The sequence below is a fragment of the Macrotis lagotis genome, chromosome 1 (assembly GCF_037893015.1).
Source record: "Macrotis lagotis isolate mMagLag1 chromosome 1, bilby.v1.9.chrom.fasta, whole genome shotgun sequence".
In the NCBI taxonomy this organism is placed as follows: Eukaryota; Metazoa; Chordata; class Mammalia; order Peramelemorphia; family Peramelidae; genus Macrotis; species Macrotis lagotis.
In genome coordinates this window covers 749864736-749881099 of record NC_133658.1, presented here as the reverse complement: position 1 = coordinate 749881099, position 16364 = coordinate 749864736, and the positions used below count along the sequence as shown (strand labels likewise).

The window sequence follows — 16364 nt, the reverse complement described above, 5'->3', positions numbered from 1 at the left end:
TAAATGGTGTATTTTAAAATTTTCCCAGGAATCAAAATCAAACTCACTGATCTGTAATTCCCTTCTCAATTTTGTTCCTTTTGAGAACTGAGACATTTGCCTTCTTGATTTTTGAAATTGATTTTCACTATCTTTTTTTATTTTTTGCAAGGCAAATGGGTTTAAGTGGCTTGCCCAAGGCCACACAGCTAGGTAATTATTAAGTGTCTGAGACCACATTTGAACCCAGGTACTCCTGACTCCAGGGCCAGTGCTTTATCCACTATGCCACCTAGCTGCCCTATTTTCACTATTTTTCAAATATTGATAGTAGTACTATAATTTCTGATAGTTCTTTCAGTATATATATTTTTATCTAAGCCGGGGGACTCATTCATCAAGGGAAATTAGGTACCATCTTATCTCTTCCCTTATCTTGGTTATATCCTCTATTTTTTTTATCCATCTTTTGCAAAGCCAAATCAGCTTTCTCCGCAGACTCTATTCCTCTCTCTACCATGCCATATTGGCTCATCCTGGAATTTCACACCACTCCTTGAATTGAACTAGGATCTCTAGGAATTCCTGCTTTTGGTTTAGTCATGAATATTTGTGCGTACATGAGATCCTAGATCGACTCTTCTCTTTGTATTGCCTCCTGGGCGTTTCTGAGTACCTTTGCTTCATTGTAGCTTTCTAGTGATAAATTAGTTCTTCACTCATGCTTTTCATTTTAAAACTCCTTTGATTAGATTTTTCAAGACATTAGGTAAATACATTCTTAGGAATGTTAGGAATATTTAATCCCTTGCCAAGCATTTATAATCCCTGTATTTTAAGTTGTGGTCCAGAAATCCTACTTTTTTCTTTCCTTTCAGATACTTTTAGGTGTTCCCTTCCCAAATCAGTTAACTTCTGTATCCTTTGCTTTCGATGGTAAAGTGAGGAAAATAACTTTTACTATCCTTTTTAGTTTCCTCTTTCTGATCTTGATTCCATACTTTGCACTGTCTCTGAGCTTCTCCTCAAAGCTGATAACAAGACATTAGAACTTGATCAGATTTTACTCAGTTCAGAAGTATTTGTAGTCCAAGATTTTAGGTAGGTATAACTTTTTTGGAAGGATGTCATTTAATAGGTCTTTTGCCATTTTGGACAAGAAAACAAAATTTTCCATCGAAACTTGCATTAATCCTGATCTTTTTTTTTTTGCAAGGCAAATGGGGTTAAGTGGCTTGGCCAAGGCCACACAGCTAGGTAATTATTAAGTGTCTGAGACCGAATTTGAACCCAGGTACTCCTGACTCCAGGGCTGGTGCTTTATCCACTATGCCACCTAGCTGCCCCCTATCCTGATCTCTTTTGTGCATTTTCTTGTTCCCATTTTAATATTTTTCAGGTTTTTTTCCCTTGGTGTTCTCTGGCCCCAGGTTGATGATTCTAAGAGTCTTGCTTTCAAATTTGTTTTAGACCTGCTCCCAGAGAACCTAGCCCTATCTCTGATCCTATTCCAGCCTTAGGTGGTTGTCTGGTTGGTAACCGAATTGCATGTTGTATTGGTTTATTTTCAGTTAATATTTGCTTTTAAGTTGATATTTTTCAACATTGTAGAAAGCCTCATCTTTACACTAACACTTCATTCTATATTATATATATTATATATACAATTATGTGAAAAGCAAAGTATTGAAAGCAAACTATGCATTTGGTAAGAATCATTCTGGTGTTGTTTCCCTTGTGAGCTACCTCAAAAATTTTGATATACTAATTTGTGACACATTTCTTGGTCATACTGAAGTCTCAGTGGTAGGATTTGCTATGAGCATGACAATCCATAAAACATGGAGAAGAAAACCCTTTGAGAATGAGCTAAGAGTACTGGTTGAATAGAATTAAAACTTAATCCCCTCTAACACGGCCTAAAAAGTTCAAAGACAGTGCTTTTGAAAACATAATATACTAAATCTGTACCCCTCCCCAATTATTACATGGTTTCTCCTATTCTCTTGAATATGAGAGATGGATGCAGGCCTATTCCTTTCTCTCCAACAATGCTGTCTTTGTACCAGAGTTGGAGCAGAAATGTTGCTCATTCTAAATCTGTTTTTTTTCTTTATTGTTAAGATTCAGACCACCAGAACTTGGCAAACAAATCACTAGAGGTCCAAGTACTTTTATGACTATTATTTCTCTTCAACTCCTTCTGCCCTTTCATTTTTGTCTCCTTTGGGTAATTGAATTGTAGAAAAAGAAACTCCCCATTTATGTGGACCATATAGCAATTCAAGATTATGAGAAGAAACCTGTAGATGGAAGTCAATTTTGTTGCAAACCAAAGGAACTAAGCAGATATAATAACAAAATTATTAAGGACTGAATAAAATTTCCCTCTACAGTCTAACAATGAAGAGCTCCAGGGAGAAGAAGCCCACTATCCTGAGATATCTGTTCTGCTTTTGTGTAGCGGTTATGAAGTTTTTTCTTATCTCAAACCTAATTTTGTCCCTTTGCAACTTCATTCATTGCTCTCATTCTTGGTACTAAGGGAAGAATTAATCTTAATTCTTCTCTTCCATTGTGATAGCCCTTCATAAACTGTCAGCATTATGCACTATCCCCAAACAAAGAGCTAAAACTAATTCTCATGTTATGATTTTTGAGAGTTCCTTTATTGGTCTGGTTGCCTTCTGAATGCTCATAAACATAACTCACCAAAACTCCTATCATCTCTTTCCTCTTCATCTTGTACTTCTGAAGCTAGTATTGCATGTATTCTAATCTGAACATACTCAAACTGGTTAATGTTGCAATGGTCTGAAAGATTCTAGTAGTTCCCTTGCTTTCAGGAGCAAACTGAAAATGCTGTTTAGCATTCAAAGCTCTTCATAACCTAGTCCACTTCTTTCTGGTTTTCACACCTCACCTCAACCATATATTCTTTGATAGGGCAACACTAGCCTCTTGGCTATTCCAAGTACTTGGGACATAATGACTTATTAGATCCTCATTCTGTCATCCAGGGTTAACTATCTCTTGTAGCTTCTTACAAGCAAACCATAAAAGTGGCCTTTTAGAGTTAACTTTCCTGTTTTTGTATCGTGTGGCTTCAAAATATTTTTATTTGGTCTGATCTTTAAGTCCTAAGATTATCCACTGTAGCCTTCCTGGATCTAAACCTGTCTTGGGGCTAAATTTTACTTAACTTGGTTTTTTTTTTTAGGTCTTTTTGAAATTTGAAAACAAGATTATGTTACTTACTCAAACCAAAGACAGTCATTAATATTAAACTGTAGAGATATTAATTCAATTAACTAGTAAGGAATTAGATTTAAACAGTGGCAGCAGGATGAGGGTGAGTTATTAATATACTAATCTAATGGAAACTAAAAATTTTGGAATTAATTTGCTCATCATTGGTTCTCATGATATTTAGTCTCAAATCTACTTATCTTTCATGAGGAACATGAGGCCAAAAGGTTAAGTAAATTTTCCGTTATTCAGGCTGTTAAGTGATATAACTGGAGTTCCCAATATGGAAAAGAATCCGTGCTGTAAGGGGAAAGAACTCATATGTAAAATGGATGTGTACTTAAATCAAGTATTTGCATGGATTGAAGAAACTGCATGTAGTTAGTTAATTAAAGACTCTTCTGGGACTTCTAGTTCACAAGGCAAACAAGGAATGCCAGGAAAAATTAAAAAGATCAAAAGGACAGATGTATGCTATATGGGGATATCTTTTTTTCCAAGGAAATGAAATTGCTGCAGGATGGCAATATATTCCACAGTTTCTCAAGCTACTTTTATGTGACTTGTAACTTCTGATGGAAATGGACAATGGACTAGTAATTTAAGATTATATATATATATATTAGTTTTTACAAGGCAGTGGTGTTAAGTGAATTGCCCAAGGTCAAGCAAGGTCCTTTTCTTTTTTCAGAGACACAAATTAGGAATGATGCTTATCATTTCTCTGCCCTTAGATACCATTCACCACTTAACTGTTGAGCCATGGAGGTGAGAAAAATTTGGTTAAATAACAACAAATGGAAAAAATTTTACTCCATAAAACATTAATAATATATTTTAATGAAAAAATCTTAGCCTCAAGTTTCTATCCAAAGACACTCAAAAACTAGTGTTTCCCTGCCCTTTTTGTCCAACTGCACCTCAATTTTGGACCTCAATAAGGACCAGTTTGGAGAAATTTTTCTTTTTGCATTTTAAAACTTTTTTTTTTAAAGATTAAACAACCAGGCTAGCAAAAAAGTACTCAATACATAACTCTCCTTATATCAAACAAGCTAGTATTTCAGTACAATATTACTATACAGAATATATACAGTACATGTGGGATCACAAAGCAAACAATACAGGCTCAGAACAGATTTGAAAAAACATGATATTCACATTGATTACAATAACTCTAAAAATGATTGTAACATTCAAACGGCACTTAGTTTACAAAAAAGTCACAAAAATATATATATATATATATATATATATATATGTATGTATATATACACATATATAGCCACCCAAGAACTATGTTCCTGAAAAATACTAATAGCCAGATACTAGTATATAAAATGTGAACTTTTCAACACTGTACACATTAAGGAAACAAAAGCAAAACAAAAACCATTTCTGTTGTTGAAAGTCAAACATGCCAAGTAACAACTTAGCTGTGGCCACTGTCACCAAAAGAAGCTATATTTGAATGAGATGACAACTGGATATAGAGCTGGTGATTGGGGACTGGCACAATTAAAAGTTTTACTGTTGCTAGGAGCAGGGGGTGGGGGTGTGGGTAAGAAGTGGGAGACTATACAACACCCACCCACATAATTTAATTCACATTTTTCCTCCAGCAATATCCTATCTCAAGGGTTTCACAAACTGCCAGTGCCCAGAAAATCATAAAATGGCAGGGTTAAGAAACCAACCCCAAATTTCCTTGTTGCCAGGGATATAGGCAAAATATTAAAGCATGCATCAGTTAAACAAAACAGTCAACCATTTGGAAGACAGTAGGGTAGTTTTCAATTTTTTTTTTTTTGGTGGGGCCAGTTCTATTAACTCTGTAAAACACTTAACTACTATGGCAGCAAATAGGAAATCATAAAAAAAAGCAGTTTTTATATAAAAATCTAGTTCTCTTGCATTAAAATTACGAATTTTTTCCTTCATGTGTCTCTTTAAGGGTCATTGCTTTTCATAATGTTTTGCATTAACCACTACCGATTTCTTCTACGATAGTCGGGTCATATATGGCCTTTGACCTCAATTTGACTATCTTTTTAAGTTGCTATAGAGAAAGACAATGGAAGTCTTGGAAAGTTCATTTTATTCTAAAAAAATGGGAATTTTAAATTTTAAAAAAAAGGGGTTCATTCTAAAAGTATCTTTCACAAATATATATATTTAAATATTAAAATACTAGGACTTTTATAAAATGGCTTTTGAAAAGATGGTATATGTGCAATTGAAACATATACTATCCTCCAAGTTGGATATAAGGTGCCACAAAGATGCCCTAAAAAGAGGCTAGGCAATATCTGATGCACCACGAGGCACCAGAAACCAGAGAAATTAAATAGTCTTGGAAACTTAGACCAAAACCAAGTTTTGGGGGACTACAGAGTTTTTTTTTTAAGTTTAAAACAATGTTTTAAAATTTCTTGTAATATAAGCATTGGAAGTCATTACATGTTAGGAGAAAAAATGAATAAAGTTCGTGGTCTTATTCCTTCCAAATACCCAATGTGAATCATTCATACCAGGTATCTAAAAGTTGAAAAACAGTGCAATTTTCAAAACTTTGCTATTCTCTCAGTATGAGAGACTTTAAAATAGCATTTGTTCAACATGAGAATTAAATTGAAAATCAGAATATGCCTCCTAAGGAAATACAACATTTATAATTTAACAACAGAGATTTTTGCTATAAGAATTATCTGCTCTTAGGGCCCTAGAGACAGACTTCTCTTAAAATGAACATAGTTTCTACTAATGCTAACAGGAACTTAATGTACATCGAGAGAGAGAGAGAGAGATGATTAGTGTTTCCTCACAAGCAGGGAAGAACCATTTTTCCCTCAGCAGATGTACTTTGGTATGAGAACATGAGATTTTTAACTTGCTCAGAAACTGATTTTTTCATTCATTCAGATACTGAAGCATGAAAGTTAAGAGTTTTCTTAAACTGCATCATCAGATTAAGTTATGCTTAGATACTGATGTGTGTGTGTGTGTGTGTGTGTGTGTGTGTGTATAGAACGAAGAACTTTAATAACAAGACTAAAATTTGAATGAACAATGTGATAGCATGTCAGAAGATCCTAATTAAAATCAAGGCCAGAGGCCATCAAATGCAGTCAATTTAAAAAATTGCTAGCAACTGAAGTATTTGTTTTAAATCAGGCACTTCAAAATTAAAAAAACTGAAAAATTATTTTTCAAAAGTATGAAAAAATTACATTTGCAATCAACTATCTGAAATCCTAAGCTCTCTATAAGCTATTATTATGTACACTAGAATTTCACTATAATAGTATTTGCTATTGAGTGAAATTTGGTATAAAGTAGTTCCTACTTGGAACCTATAGAGGGGGAGTTTAGTTACTGGGGCATGAAATGAACTTTGTTATGACAATCTCAAATTACGTACCTCAGCAACATTATATGAAGACTATGAATATATTACTCTTTATATAAACATGGAAATGTTATCAGGAGAATTTAGTGTATAAGATCATAGAAGTTTTTCTGTTTGAAGAAGCTTACTTTCACATATTCAAAGCCTTTTGTACTTTTTTCTTCCACAAAAATTATATTCATTATGATTTAATAAAGAGCATCAGTTTATTACAAAATAGAAAAATGCAGTGCCTAGGTTCAAGTGTAAAATTGAATTTGGTAGGGTGATGGTACAAAGTTTACTTCTGAAAAAGAAAATAAGACTACTATTAACAATTCTTCCACAAACTGCTAAAAGGCTCAAATAACTAAGGGATTTAGTTGCATTGAATGCAAAATGATATTTTCTCTTCACTGGTTCTGATCCAGCAAATAGTTAATTCAGAGTAACTGAATTACTGCCCACTAAATATTATAGGCTAATTGAAGGACTCCTAAGAAAACACAATAAATAGCCACATTATAACTCAAACTTGGAAACTAAATGGGGGAAACAGGGATGGACTGTCTAATGGAGGCCCAATTTAATGTCTTAAAATTTGATAACCTACTTAAGGAATATATAGAACTTTCATATTTTATAAATTCCTCAAAGTATATATCCCATAATACCATATTTTTCATGTGCTTCCTAATCTTGTTTTACTGCCTAAGGAAAGGAAATTAGGTTTCTTCTTAATCTCTCAAACCAACTTTAAATCTGAAGCTAGTATTTGAATGTTTTAAATAAATAAACATAAATTAAAAGGAAATGTCAGTTTGATAATTTCTTCCTTTTAAATATCTACTTTATACTGGTAATGCTCTTTCAAATCCATGTAATTAATTGAAAAATTATTTAATTACTCACATGAGGTAGTCATTAAAAGCAAGAAAGAGATGTCAATAAATTGATTTTTAAACCACATCCTAAATTCCTCTCAGTTAAACCATAAAACTCTTTAGTTAAAGATAACCTTTTTTTATACTACTACTACTACTACTACTACTACTACTACTACTACTACTACTACTACTACACTACTACACTACTACTATTGCAGAATGGCCATGGCAGAATGGCTCCTGTAATATACTATAATGGAACTTTGGGGAGGGGCTGATTACAAAAAATCAGAAAGACTAAAGCATTAAAAAATAATCTTCACAATGAGAACCAATAAACAAGATCCTAATATAGTTTTGGTTACTGCACTAACTCTGAGGTCAATAAGATCTTAGTGTAACAAAGAAATTAATTTAACCCTAGCAGAATGAAAAAAGCTAATTTATTTTCTAAGGAGCTCCTCTTAATGAGGAATTTTTGGCTCAGGAGGTATAATTCAGTTGAGCACTTAACAGCAAATTAAATTTGCTAAACATTTTATTAAGATTTAACCTATTGAAAAATATTTTGGCAAGATGGAAGCTTTTTGTTCATTTGGACAGATTTGGAAGTATGTTTACTGTAAACCAGAATTAAATATTAAATATTTTTGTTTAATAAATTGTAAGACTGAATACATTTTGGTTAACCACTCCTTGAGTCAACTTGCACATGAGAACTTTAAAAACTGGATTGATTAAACATCTTATTTAAAATTCAAACTGAGAACAATCCAACAATTTCTTAAATTATTTAAAAATTGTGTTCATCATAATATTTAATAGAATCCCCATCTACAACCTCTCATAGAAAAATTAAAATGTAATACACAATAACAAAATATCAATTTTTCCTTTCCCTTTCCCCCCAGATTTCCACATGTTCTCCCTTCCTTACATGAATTTACAACTTAAATACTGGAAAGAAAAACATTGATGATATTAAAATAGCTATGATGCTTTCTATGAACTAGGGCCAAAAGGTTGTCCAAGAGATATTATGCATATTGGCATACAGTGAACTTTCACCGTTGCTAAAGGAAAGAATAGACTGAAGACAGAATGAGCTAATAATGATGCTGACACCTAGCATCAGGGGGGTTAGTTTATGAGCACTTTTGCTCATTTCTAAAGTTATTTAGAAGTTTAAAGGACTGAAAATAAAGACTTTTCTTATGTAAAAATTCTCAGTTTTAAAAGGGTAGTTTATGATACATCCTTTAAAACCTAGCACTATGTTTTTGGGGATATAAGGATACTATATTAAATAATCTAAATCAAAACATTCTAGTGCTTAGGTTATGTGGTGGTAATTTCTGGGGGAAAACAAATTAAGTACTGGTATTTTTCAACCATTTGTGTGATCTACAAATTAATGGCAAAAATTTTTCAGGCCTTTTTTTTAAAAGGAATTAGAAATAAACATAATTATATATACTGTAATAATATATTGCTGCAATATAGTCTGCAATAATTTTATAGCTTAATTTCCTTATTTTAAGTCAAATAGCTTTGTACCAAATGTATTTCAGGGAAATTATCTCTCCTCAAAAACAAATCAAGGATTTTAGTTAAAATGTTCTCCTATGAAATATTTAATACCTAGCATGAGATGATTCCCTAAACACTGCTTTTCCCACTCTGTGGCTGTGGATAGATATTAAATAAAAAGGAAGAGATAATAAAATGTCAGAAAGCAAGGCAAAAAAATGCTTCATATTCTCAATAATTATTTTTTTCTCATATGTGCCCATTCAAAGCAATGAGACCACTATTAACTCCTTGATTGTTTTGGTGGGGAGAAAGGGGGGAGAGCACACCTCTTGACTTTGATTTTAAAATAGTCTTTAACACTTTCATTCATTATGAAATAGAAAAAATAGAATACATTAAAATAAATTTAAAAGCATTTTCTTTAGTATGGATACAGCACTATTTCAAAAAGTTGACAAACTATTGCAAAAAGGAACAAACTCAGTAAGCAAAGATGAGTAATTGGTAGTATACTCCTCACTTCTCTTCCTAAAAAGTTCACAAGTAAGTCCTATATTTGAGAACAAAATTGAAAGCAAGTTTTGTGGAAGGCAAAGTAAATAGGGAGATGGAAGCAAGATTGGAAGATGAATAAGAACACTTTGAAGAAGATTGAGCAAGTACCTTTATTCTAAGAAAAATCTGCATAACTTTAGCCTATCTTTGTGTTTGTAAAAATTAGAAAATATCTGATGTGAAAATCCTTTAGAACAAATTTATTTTGGTTCTGTTATAAAGGAATATAATTTATAATCTAACTAATAGCATTTCTACCTTCATAAAGAAAGCTATGAAAGAGAAACAATCCACAATTTGATTTAATTTTTTATAGGTTTTTTTTTGACAAGGCAATGGGGTTAAGTGACTTGTCCAAGGCCACACAGCTAGGTAATTATTAAGTATCTGAGGCCAGATTTGAACTCAGGTATTCCTGACTCCAGAGCTGGTGCTCTATCTACTGCGCCACCTAGCTGCCCCAATTTGATTTAATTTAGACACTGAATTAGTCAATTTTTTGAAATGGAAACTAGTTCAATAAAATTAGAACTACACAATTACCTGGCAACAAGGCAAATATTTTGTTTTAATCAGGGTTTTGTTTTTACACTTTCTTTTCATATTCTGCCTATGTGCTTTTATAATTTACTTTTGGTAAATTATAAAATTATAAAGGTGAAAGGATTGCTTCAAATTTCATAACTCATGGAATTAACATATATGTTCTTTGGAGGCTCAAGATCAGTGATGCTTTAATGGCACTAGATGTGCTAGAGAACATAATCACTAGCATCACAGAAACTTCAACTCTGACTCAGGGAGTTGAACACCATAGCAGCAAGAGGAATATCCACCTAAGGCTCTAATGTTACTGTTATCCCAATGGTACTTGTCAGATCTGTTGCAGATGCCTTCATGAATATAAGACCATCAACTGAACCTTTTTTAAAGCTGGAAAGCTGGAACCACAAACTTCTTACTTTATTGCTTTTAATGGTTTGTATAAGCTCTAGTAACTGGTGTCTTTAATAAATAGGGCAATAGTTTAAATATTTTTGGGGAAAAAAGGACAATTTATCACTGTCGTATAGACTTTTTGTAAACAACCCCCTGTTGGGTTAAGAACTTGGCCTCTACAGAGAATTCCTTTTTTTACACCAAACCATAGTAAAAATCCCTAACAATGTACATAGATATGTATAAACATATTTTTCCTTCAGTAAATTTGCTAATTGAAAAATGAAATACAACTGAAGAAAGGGCAAGAAGAAATGGATTTAGAAAATCAAATATAGCCAAATGTCAACAGTCACAGCTCAGGTAAACAAGTTTTCAGCCAAAAAAGCGGCATGAAGATGTGTAGACTAGTATATATATTAAGACAAGATGTATATTATTATCCTTCCTTACATCTCAATTTCTAAATGTGCAGTTCAACTTTAACCCCCCCCCATCATAATTTCTTGCAGACCTCCACATTAGCAAGAAATATGTATTTGGAGGAGTGTTTCTATAATGGTAAATATTAGAGGATGGAGTACCATAAAAAAAAGAATGACCAAGCTTCAAAAAGGCAATTTTGTTAAGTTTCAGAAATATTTACCATATAATATATACCATATTTACCATAATAATCTGAGAACAAAAACTTAACTGAAAACACTTCAAAAAAATAGTAGGCAAAATGTTGCTCAAGGTCCTGAGTAGAGGGACAAGTATCTACTTAGGATATTGGGTTGTATGGTAATTTATTTCTGGTGTATATTTGCATTTTAGTTGAAGTGTTCCGATTTCTGATTTACCCAATGGCTTGCAGACAAGAGGCAACCTAACTAATGGTGGAAGAAATTAGTATGTTTTGAGTGAGTCTCAAAACTTAAGTTTTTCCTTAAGTGTATTACAGCTTCTATTATGACTTGACATGATCTTATTATATACACTTAGTCTTAAAGCAATCTCTGTTGTCCTGATTACAGGATAGCTAAACAAAGTAAAAAGGATTCCCTCCCCCCATTAACCCTTTCTTCTTTAAAAAATTAAATTAAAAATGTACAGGACCAAGCACAGGCACTTTCTAAAACAAAACTAAACAAAAAAAAAGTCAAACCATAAAATTATTCAATAGTAATAGAAGACAGCTCCAATTTTGGGGGGTCTTCTCTAATTGTCTCAGTACTGGCATTGGTCTTTGGCTGCTCTGGCATTTCTTCCTCCTTTTCTGTCAGACCACCAAGAGAACCCAAGGGAAAAGTGCTTTCGCAATTCTGAGTTGATGAGACCTGTGAAATGACAGGCATTTGGACAGACGAATTGCTTTCAAAACTGTGTTCTCCAAGCTCATACTGAACAAGGGTCTCTTCCTGCTCTTGGTTTAAGTAGTCCGGTACTAGGAAATCACTAAATGGGGAGCAAATGACAAAATACAAAGTTACTTTTCAAAGAAGCAGTAAATAGTAAAATCCTTCTCCTATTCAAATTAATACTAAAATTTAATGAAAAAAATTAGATTTGCAACGTAAGTTTTTTTTTAATAGTATTGCTCCTCAGTAAAATTAAAATAAAGGAAACTAAACATGGCATTTTATATTGCTTATAATTAATTCTATGGTAGTTTTACATCCTACTGTCCTCTCTAAAGTTTATCATAATCACATCTGATTTATTTTCAGCTGCTTTAGGGTATTTCCACACTCAAATCTATGAAAATGTTAAACTGAGAATATGAATCCCTACATTAATTAATAAAAAAATTAAATGATAATAGGCATGCATACATTTCAAGACTACAGAGATAGTGAAAATAATACTAGATTTTTTAGGGAAAAGGGAGAGAAGATGTTAATATAAGTAGATATAAATATACCGACAAATATGTTAAAATGTGTAAAGGGACTGAAGAATACTTTCAAAGCAATGTCCACTTATTGGAAAAATAAAGTCTACATAATTGGTTTTTGGAGTAATTACCACAACCTTCTATTTCAGATGTGCTTCCCTATTTAATTGGTAAAACCCAACAATACACCAACATATTATATATCAAAACACTTAAATTTTTCTCTAAAAAAAAATTTATCTGCACAGCTATGAGGTAATAAACATGGCATATATAATCATCAAAGTACTTAAAAAGCTACGAATGTGAATATACTGTCTAAAAAAATACTTAAGAATGGAATCGCAATTTAGAACAATGTTTAGCATGGAAACAATGTAAAATCTAACAGACTGCCTTAACAGACTGCCTTCTGTGGGGAGGGAAGCGAGAATTAGGGGAAAATTGCAAAATCCAAAAATAAATAAATAATTTTAAAAAATGGAATGGGCTTGTCATCTTTTAGGTCAATATTTATATCTGAAAATACTGTTAAATATCCACTGACAGAACATTATTTGCTTAATGGGTAAAATTAAGGAAAGAATGCCTAATTGCGTAAATACAAGACTCAACTATTCTAAATGCTTATTTTAAAACTTTGTGGAGACTGGGAATTTTGGACAATTTTACCTAACAATGAAGGTTAAAAAAATAATTTCTTCGGTTATTAGAGAATTTAGAAATTTGTAAAAAAAAAACCCAACACAACATTTCAGTCATTTTATTCAAGTGCCACAATTACAGTGTCACATTAAAAAAGTGTTATAATTAAGGATATGAAAATTGTTTCTAAATACTTAGAGGAGTCAGTAAATACATTCTCATACTAACAAAAACAATGGTTCTGTGAATGAATGATAGTTTTACTCTTCAATTTATACAGATAGTAATATAAAAATACTGTATTTATGGGAATGTTTTAAAACTATTTTGCCAATAGAGACAGTTTATATCCTACCTTTTATGAAAAAGAAAACTGATTCTATCACTATATCCATTTAAAACAAGTTATCTTTTGAATGAAATGTCGTATCTATTTTAGCTTCTTACTCTGATGGGTAAGAAAAAAAACACTAGACAAAAAATCAGGGGGCTTAAGTCATTGTGTAGTAGGGTAGGGGAATATTTTACCTAGTAGAAAAATAAAAAATCAATTCATCTTAAGACACTAAGAAAGACTTATGAATTAATTTTCTAAAAAAGATTTTCAATCAGATTTCAACATCATTTTAAAGCAATAATAGCAGTGGTAATAAAGCCCATTACAAATATTATTCTATAATATCCTCACAATAACCAATCTAGGGAAGAAGGTGCTAATTTGACAGAAGAAAAAATTGAGTCAAAGAATTAAGAGACTTGAGCACAGTTACTTGGAATTTGAACTTCAGTTCAATGCTCTATCTGCAGCTCCATCTAGCTAGCTAGCTGTTTTATGCAAATATCACTACATGGGGATACATTTTGACTTCTAAAAACCATTGCTTCAAAATTTTTAATTACTTTAATTATTTCATCAATTTTTAGCTGTCTATTTAAATCATGTCTGATTAAAGAAAATTTCACTGTTAGATATAACTTCTGCCATGACTGGACATTTTTATATCAAATTATTTAGTAGTAATCAAAGAAAGTACAATGAAAATTTGCATAGGCCTAAACATTTATCCAATGTATAAAACTTTAACAAAATCTTTTAAAATGATATTAGAAAGGCAAATGAACAAAATCTATTTACTCTTCAAAGTATAATGCCTTAAGTAAGCTTAGTTGGTTCACATAATCAATTAGAATCTTCTAGTTTAAGAGAAAACTGTATGTGTACAGTTAAATTTCTGTAGTAACAATTATAAAGATATATATTTAAAAAACTCAATTTACCAATGAAAGGATAGTTAAAACTTGGCCACTGTGCCTTTTCAAAGCAAAGAATGAGAAATATTTTTTAAAAGCAAAAGATCAATATTTGGGAGAAAATACCCCTAAAATATGAATGTTTTGCTTTCAGGAAAAAAAGGAACTTTGGTAACAAATGGAATACTGCCAAAAATGTTAACTTGAAGGTTAAGAATGTTACAGTATTTATGAGCTCAGGACACAGACAGTTTTCAATAAATATTTAAAAGAATGGAGGAAAACAATTTAACTCATTTGAAAATAATTATTTATAGCAGGCTATTTAAGGAAAAACGAGTAAATAGGAAATAAAAGCAACTGATCTACTTAAAGAGTTTTCTCCAAAGTTCAAAAATCTATTCCTTCCCAAAGTGGCTAAATTGATTCAAGTATTATTTCATATGGTTAACTGTATTGTAGTCCATTATGCAAATAAATTGGTATTATAGAATTATTTTGCTAGCTTTCTATTACTTTAGAAATAAATTTTAAAATTAAAGTGTTCTGATTACTGTAAAATATCTTAAAAGTGAGCATTTAAAATCTATACAATTCAGAAGTGATCAGAGTATGGATAGTGGAGTGGGAGTTAAAAGTGAATGTGACTGCAGTTAGCTGGCAACCTGATTAAGAAGCACAGCAGGCTGCCCTGAAGGTAGGAAGAGAGAGTTTAGAAAAGCAGTTTCCCTAGTTAGATTTTTGTTGTGGACCTCACCTGCTCTGGAAGTAGTTTGCTAGTTCTGACGCTTCATGGTTCAGACTCCTCAGGTGAACGATTAAATTTCCAGAGTTGGTGAACATGGCGCCACAAGTTTTGCACTCGTAAATCCGAGGCTTGCGGATAATGTGCCGGGAAACCCGCATATGGTGTTTATATTCCCCGAAGGAAGTGAAAGTGGCACTACATATCTGGCACCGGAAACAGCGTTTACCTTCATGCTTCAGGCGATGCATCTTTAGCGAGTAAGCCCGGGTGAACTTTTTCCCACAGCGGTCACACTGAAATGGTTTAATGCCTATGGGAAAAAAAAGAATATGTTTCTATAAAAGCAGCAATTTGAGGGTGGTGGGAGGTATATCAGGGACAAATAAAAGGGATTTTAATTAATTTTATTGAAACATTTTTAAAATGCAATTTTCTTGTCTTATGTACCTTATATGCCACATGTAGATCTTAAGTTATTAGCAAAAAACATCCTTCAGAATTCTCCAGAAACAGGAGACAGATTATTGACGTGGGCTACTACTGTTGGTCATGGTAAAGCCAAATGACTTCAAGAATAAGTTTCAATTTGCAGATGCGGTATATTATGGCCATATTCACAATTTTTATTAGTGACTTAAAGGGGATAAATGGCCAATTTGCTAAATTTGCAGATAATACAAAGTTGGTAGGGATAACTAATATAATGAATGATAAAACAAAATCCAAAACTGTCTTTCCAATACACCAGAGTCAAATCTATGATATTAACTACAATAATATAAAATTTCCAATGATTTAAAACTTTCGATCAGATAAGCACTGGGTGATGGAGAAGCTGCTTAATATACTGCTACACACACACACACACAATCCCCCTGCAAAACCACCTATATAAACACACTGTCCATAAAATAAGGGGGGTGAAAATCCTGTCAATCTTTTGTACTTGTCCTGCATTCAGTTCTACTGATGTATATATGGTCTGATCAAAAGAACTGAGACTATTTAGTGTGCTGAAGAATCTTGGAAAGTCCATGGGTTAGGGGAGACTAGGTGGTGAAGTGGATAGAGCACCGGCCCCGGAGTCAGGAGTACCTGAGTTCAAATGCGGCCTCAGACATTTAATAATTACCTATCTGTGTGGCCTTGGGCAAGCCACTTAACCCCATTTGCCTTGCAAAAAAACCCTAAAAAAAGAAAACAAAAAACCCTAAAAAAAGAAAGCCCATGGGTTAGATGGTAGTCTGGTGGCAATGCTGATATAATGTCTATTTTACTTGATCCTCAAAGAGAAAAAAAAAATTACAGATG

The 16364-nt window shown here is 32.6% G+C and overlaps 1 protein-coding gene across 8 annotated transcripts in view; it reads right to left on the bottom strand.

Moving 5' to 3' along the window:
• Window positions 1-4035: 4035 nt before the first annotated feature.
• ZBTB44 (zinc finger and BTB domain containing 44) overlaps window positions 4036-16364 on the bottom strand; it is a 77410-nt gene continuing 65081 nt past the window's right edge. For 7 of the 8 annotated variants that reach the window (XM_074216294.1, XM_074216295.1, XM_074216296.1 and 4 more), the window contains 2 exons: window positions 15063-15363; window positions 4036-11970 (listed from right to left, as the gene is read on the bottom strand). In XM_074216294.1, the coding sequence (XP_074072395.1) occupies window positions 11688-11970; window positions 15063-15363 (584 nt within the window). In that variant the 3' untranslated portion in view covers window positions 4036-11687. The remainder of the gene's footprint in view (window positions 11971-15062; window positions 15364-16364) is intronic. The other variant, XM_074216298.1, reaches the window with a different exon arrangement.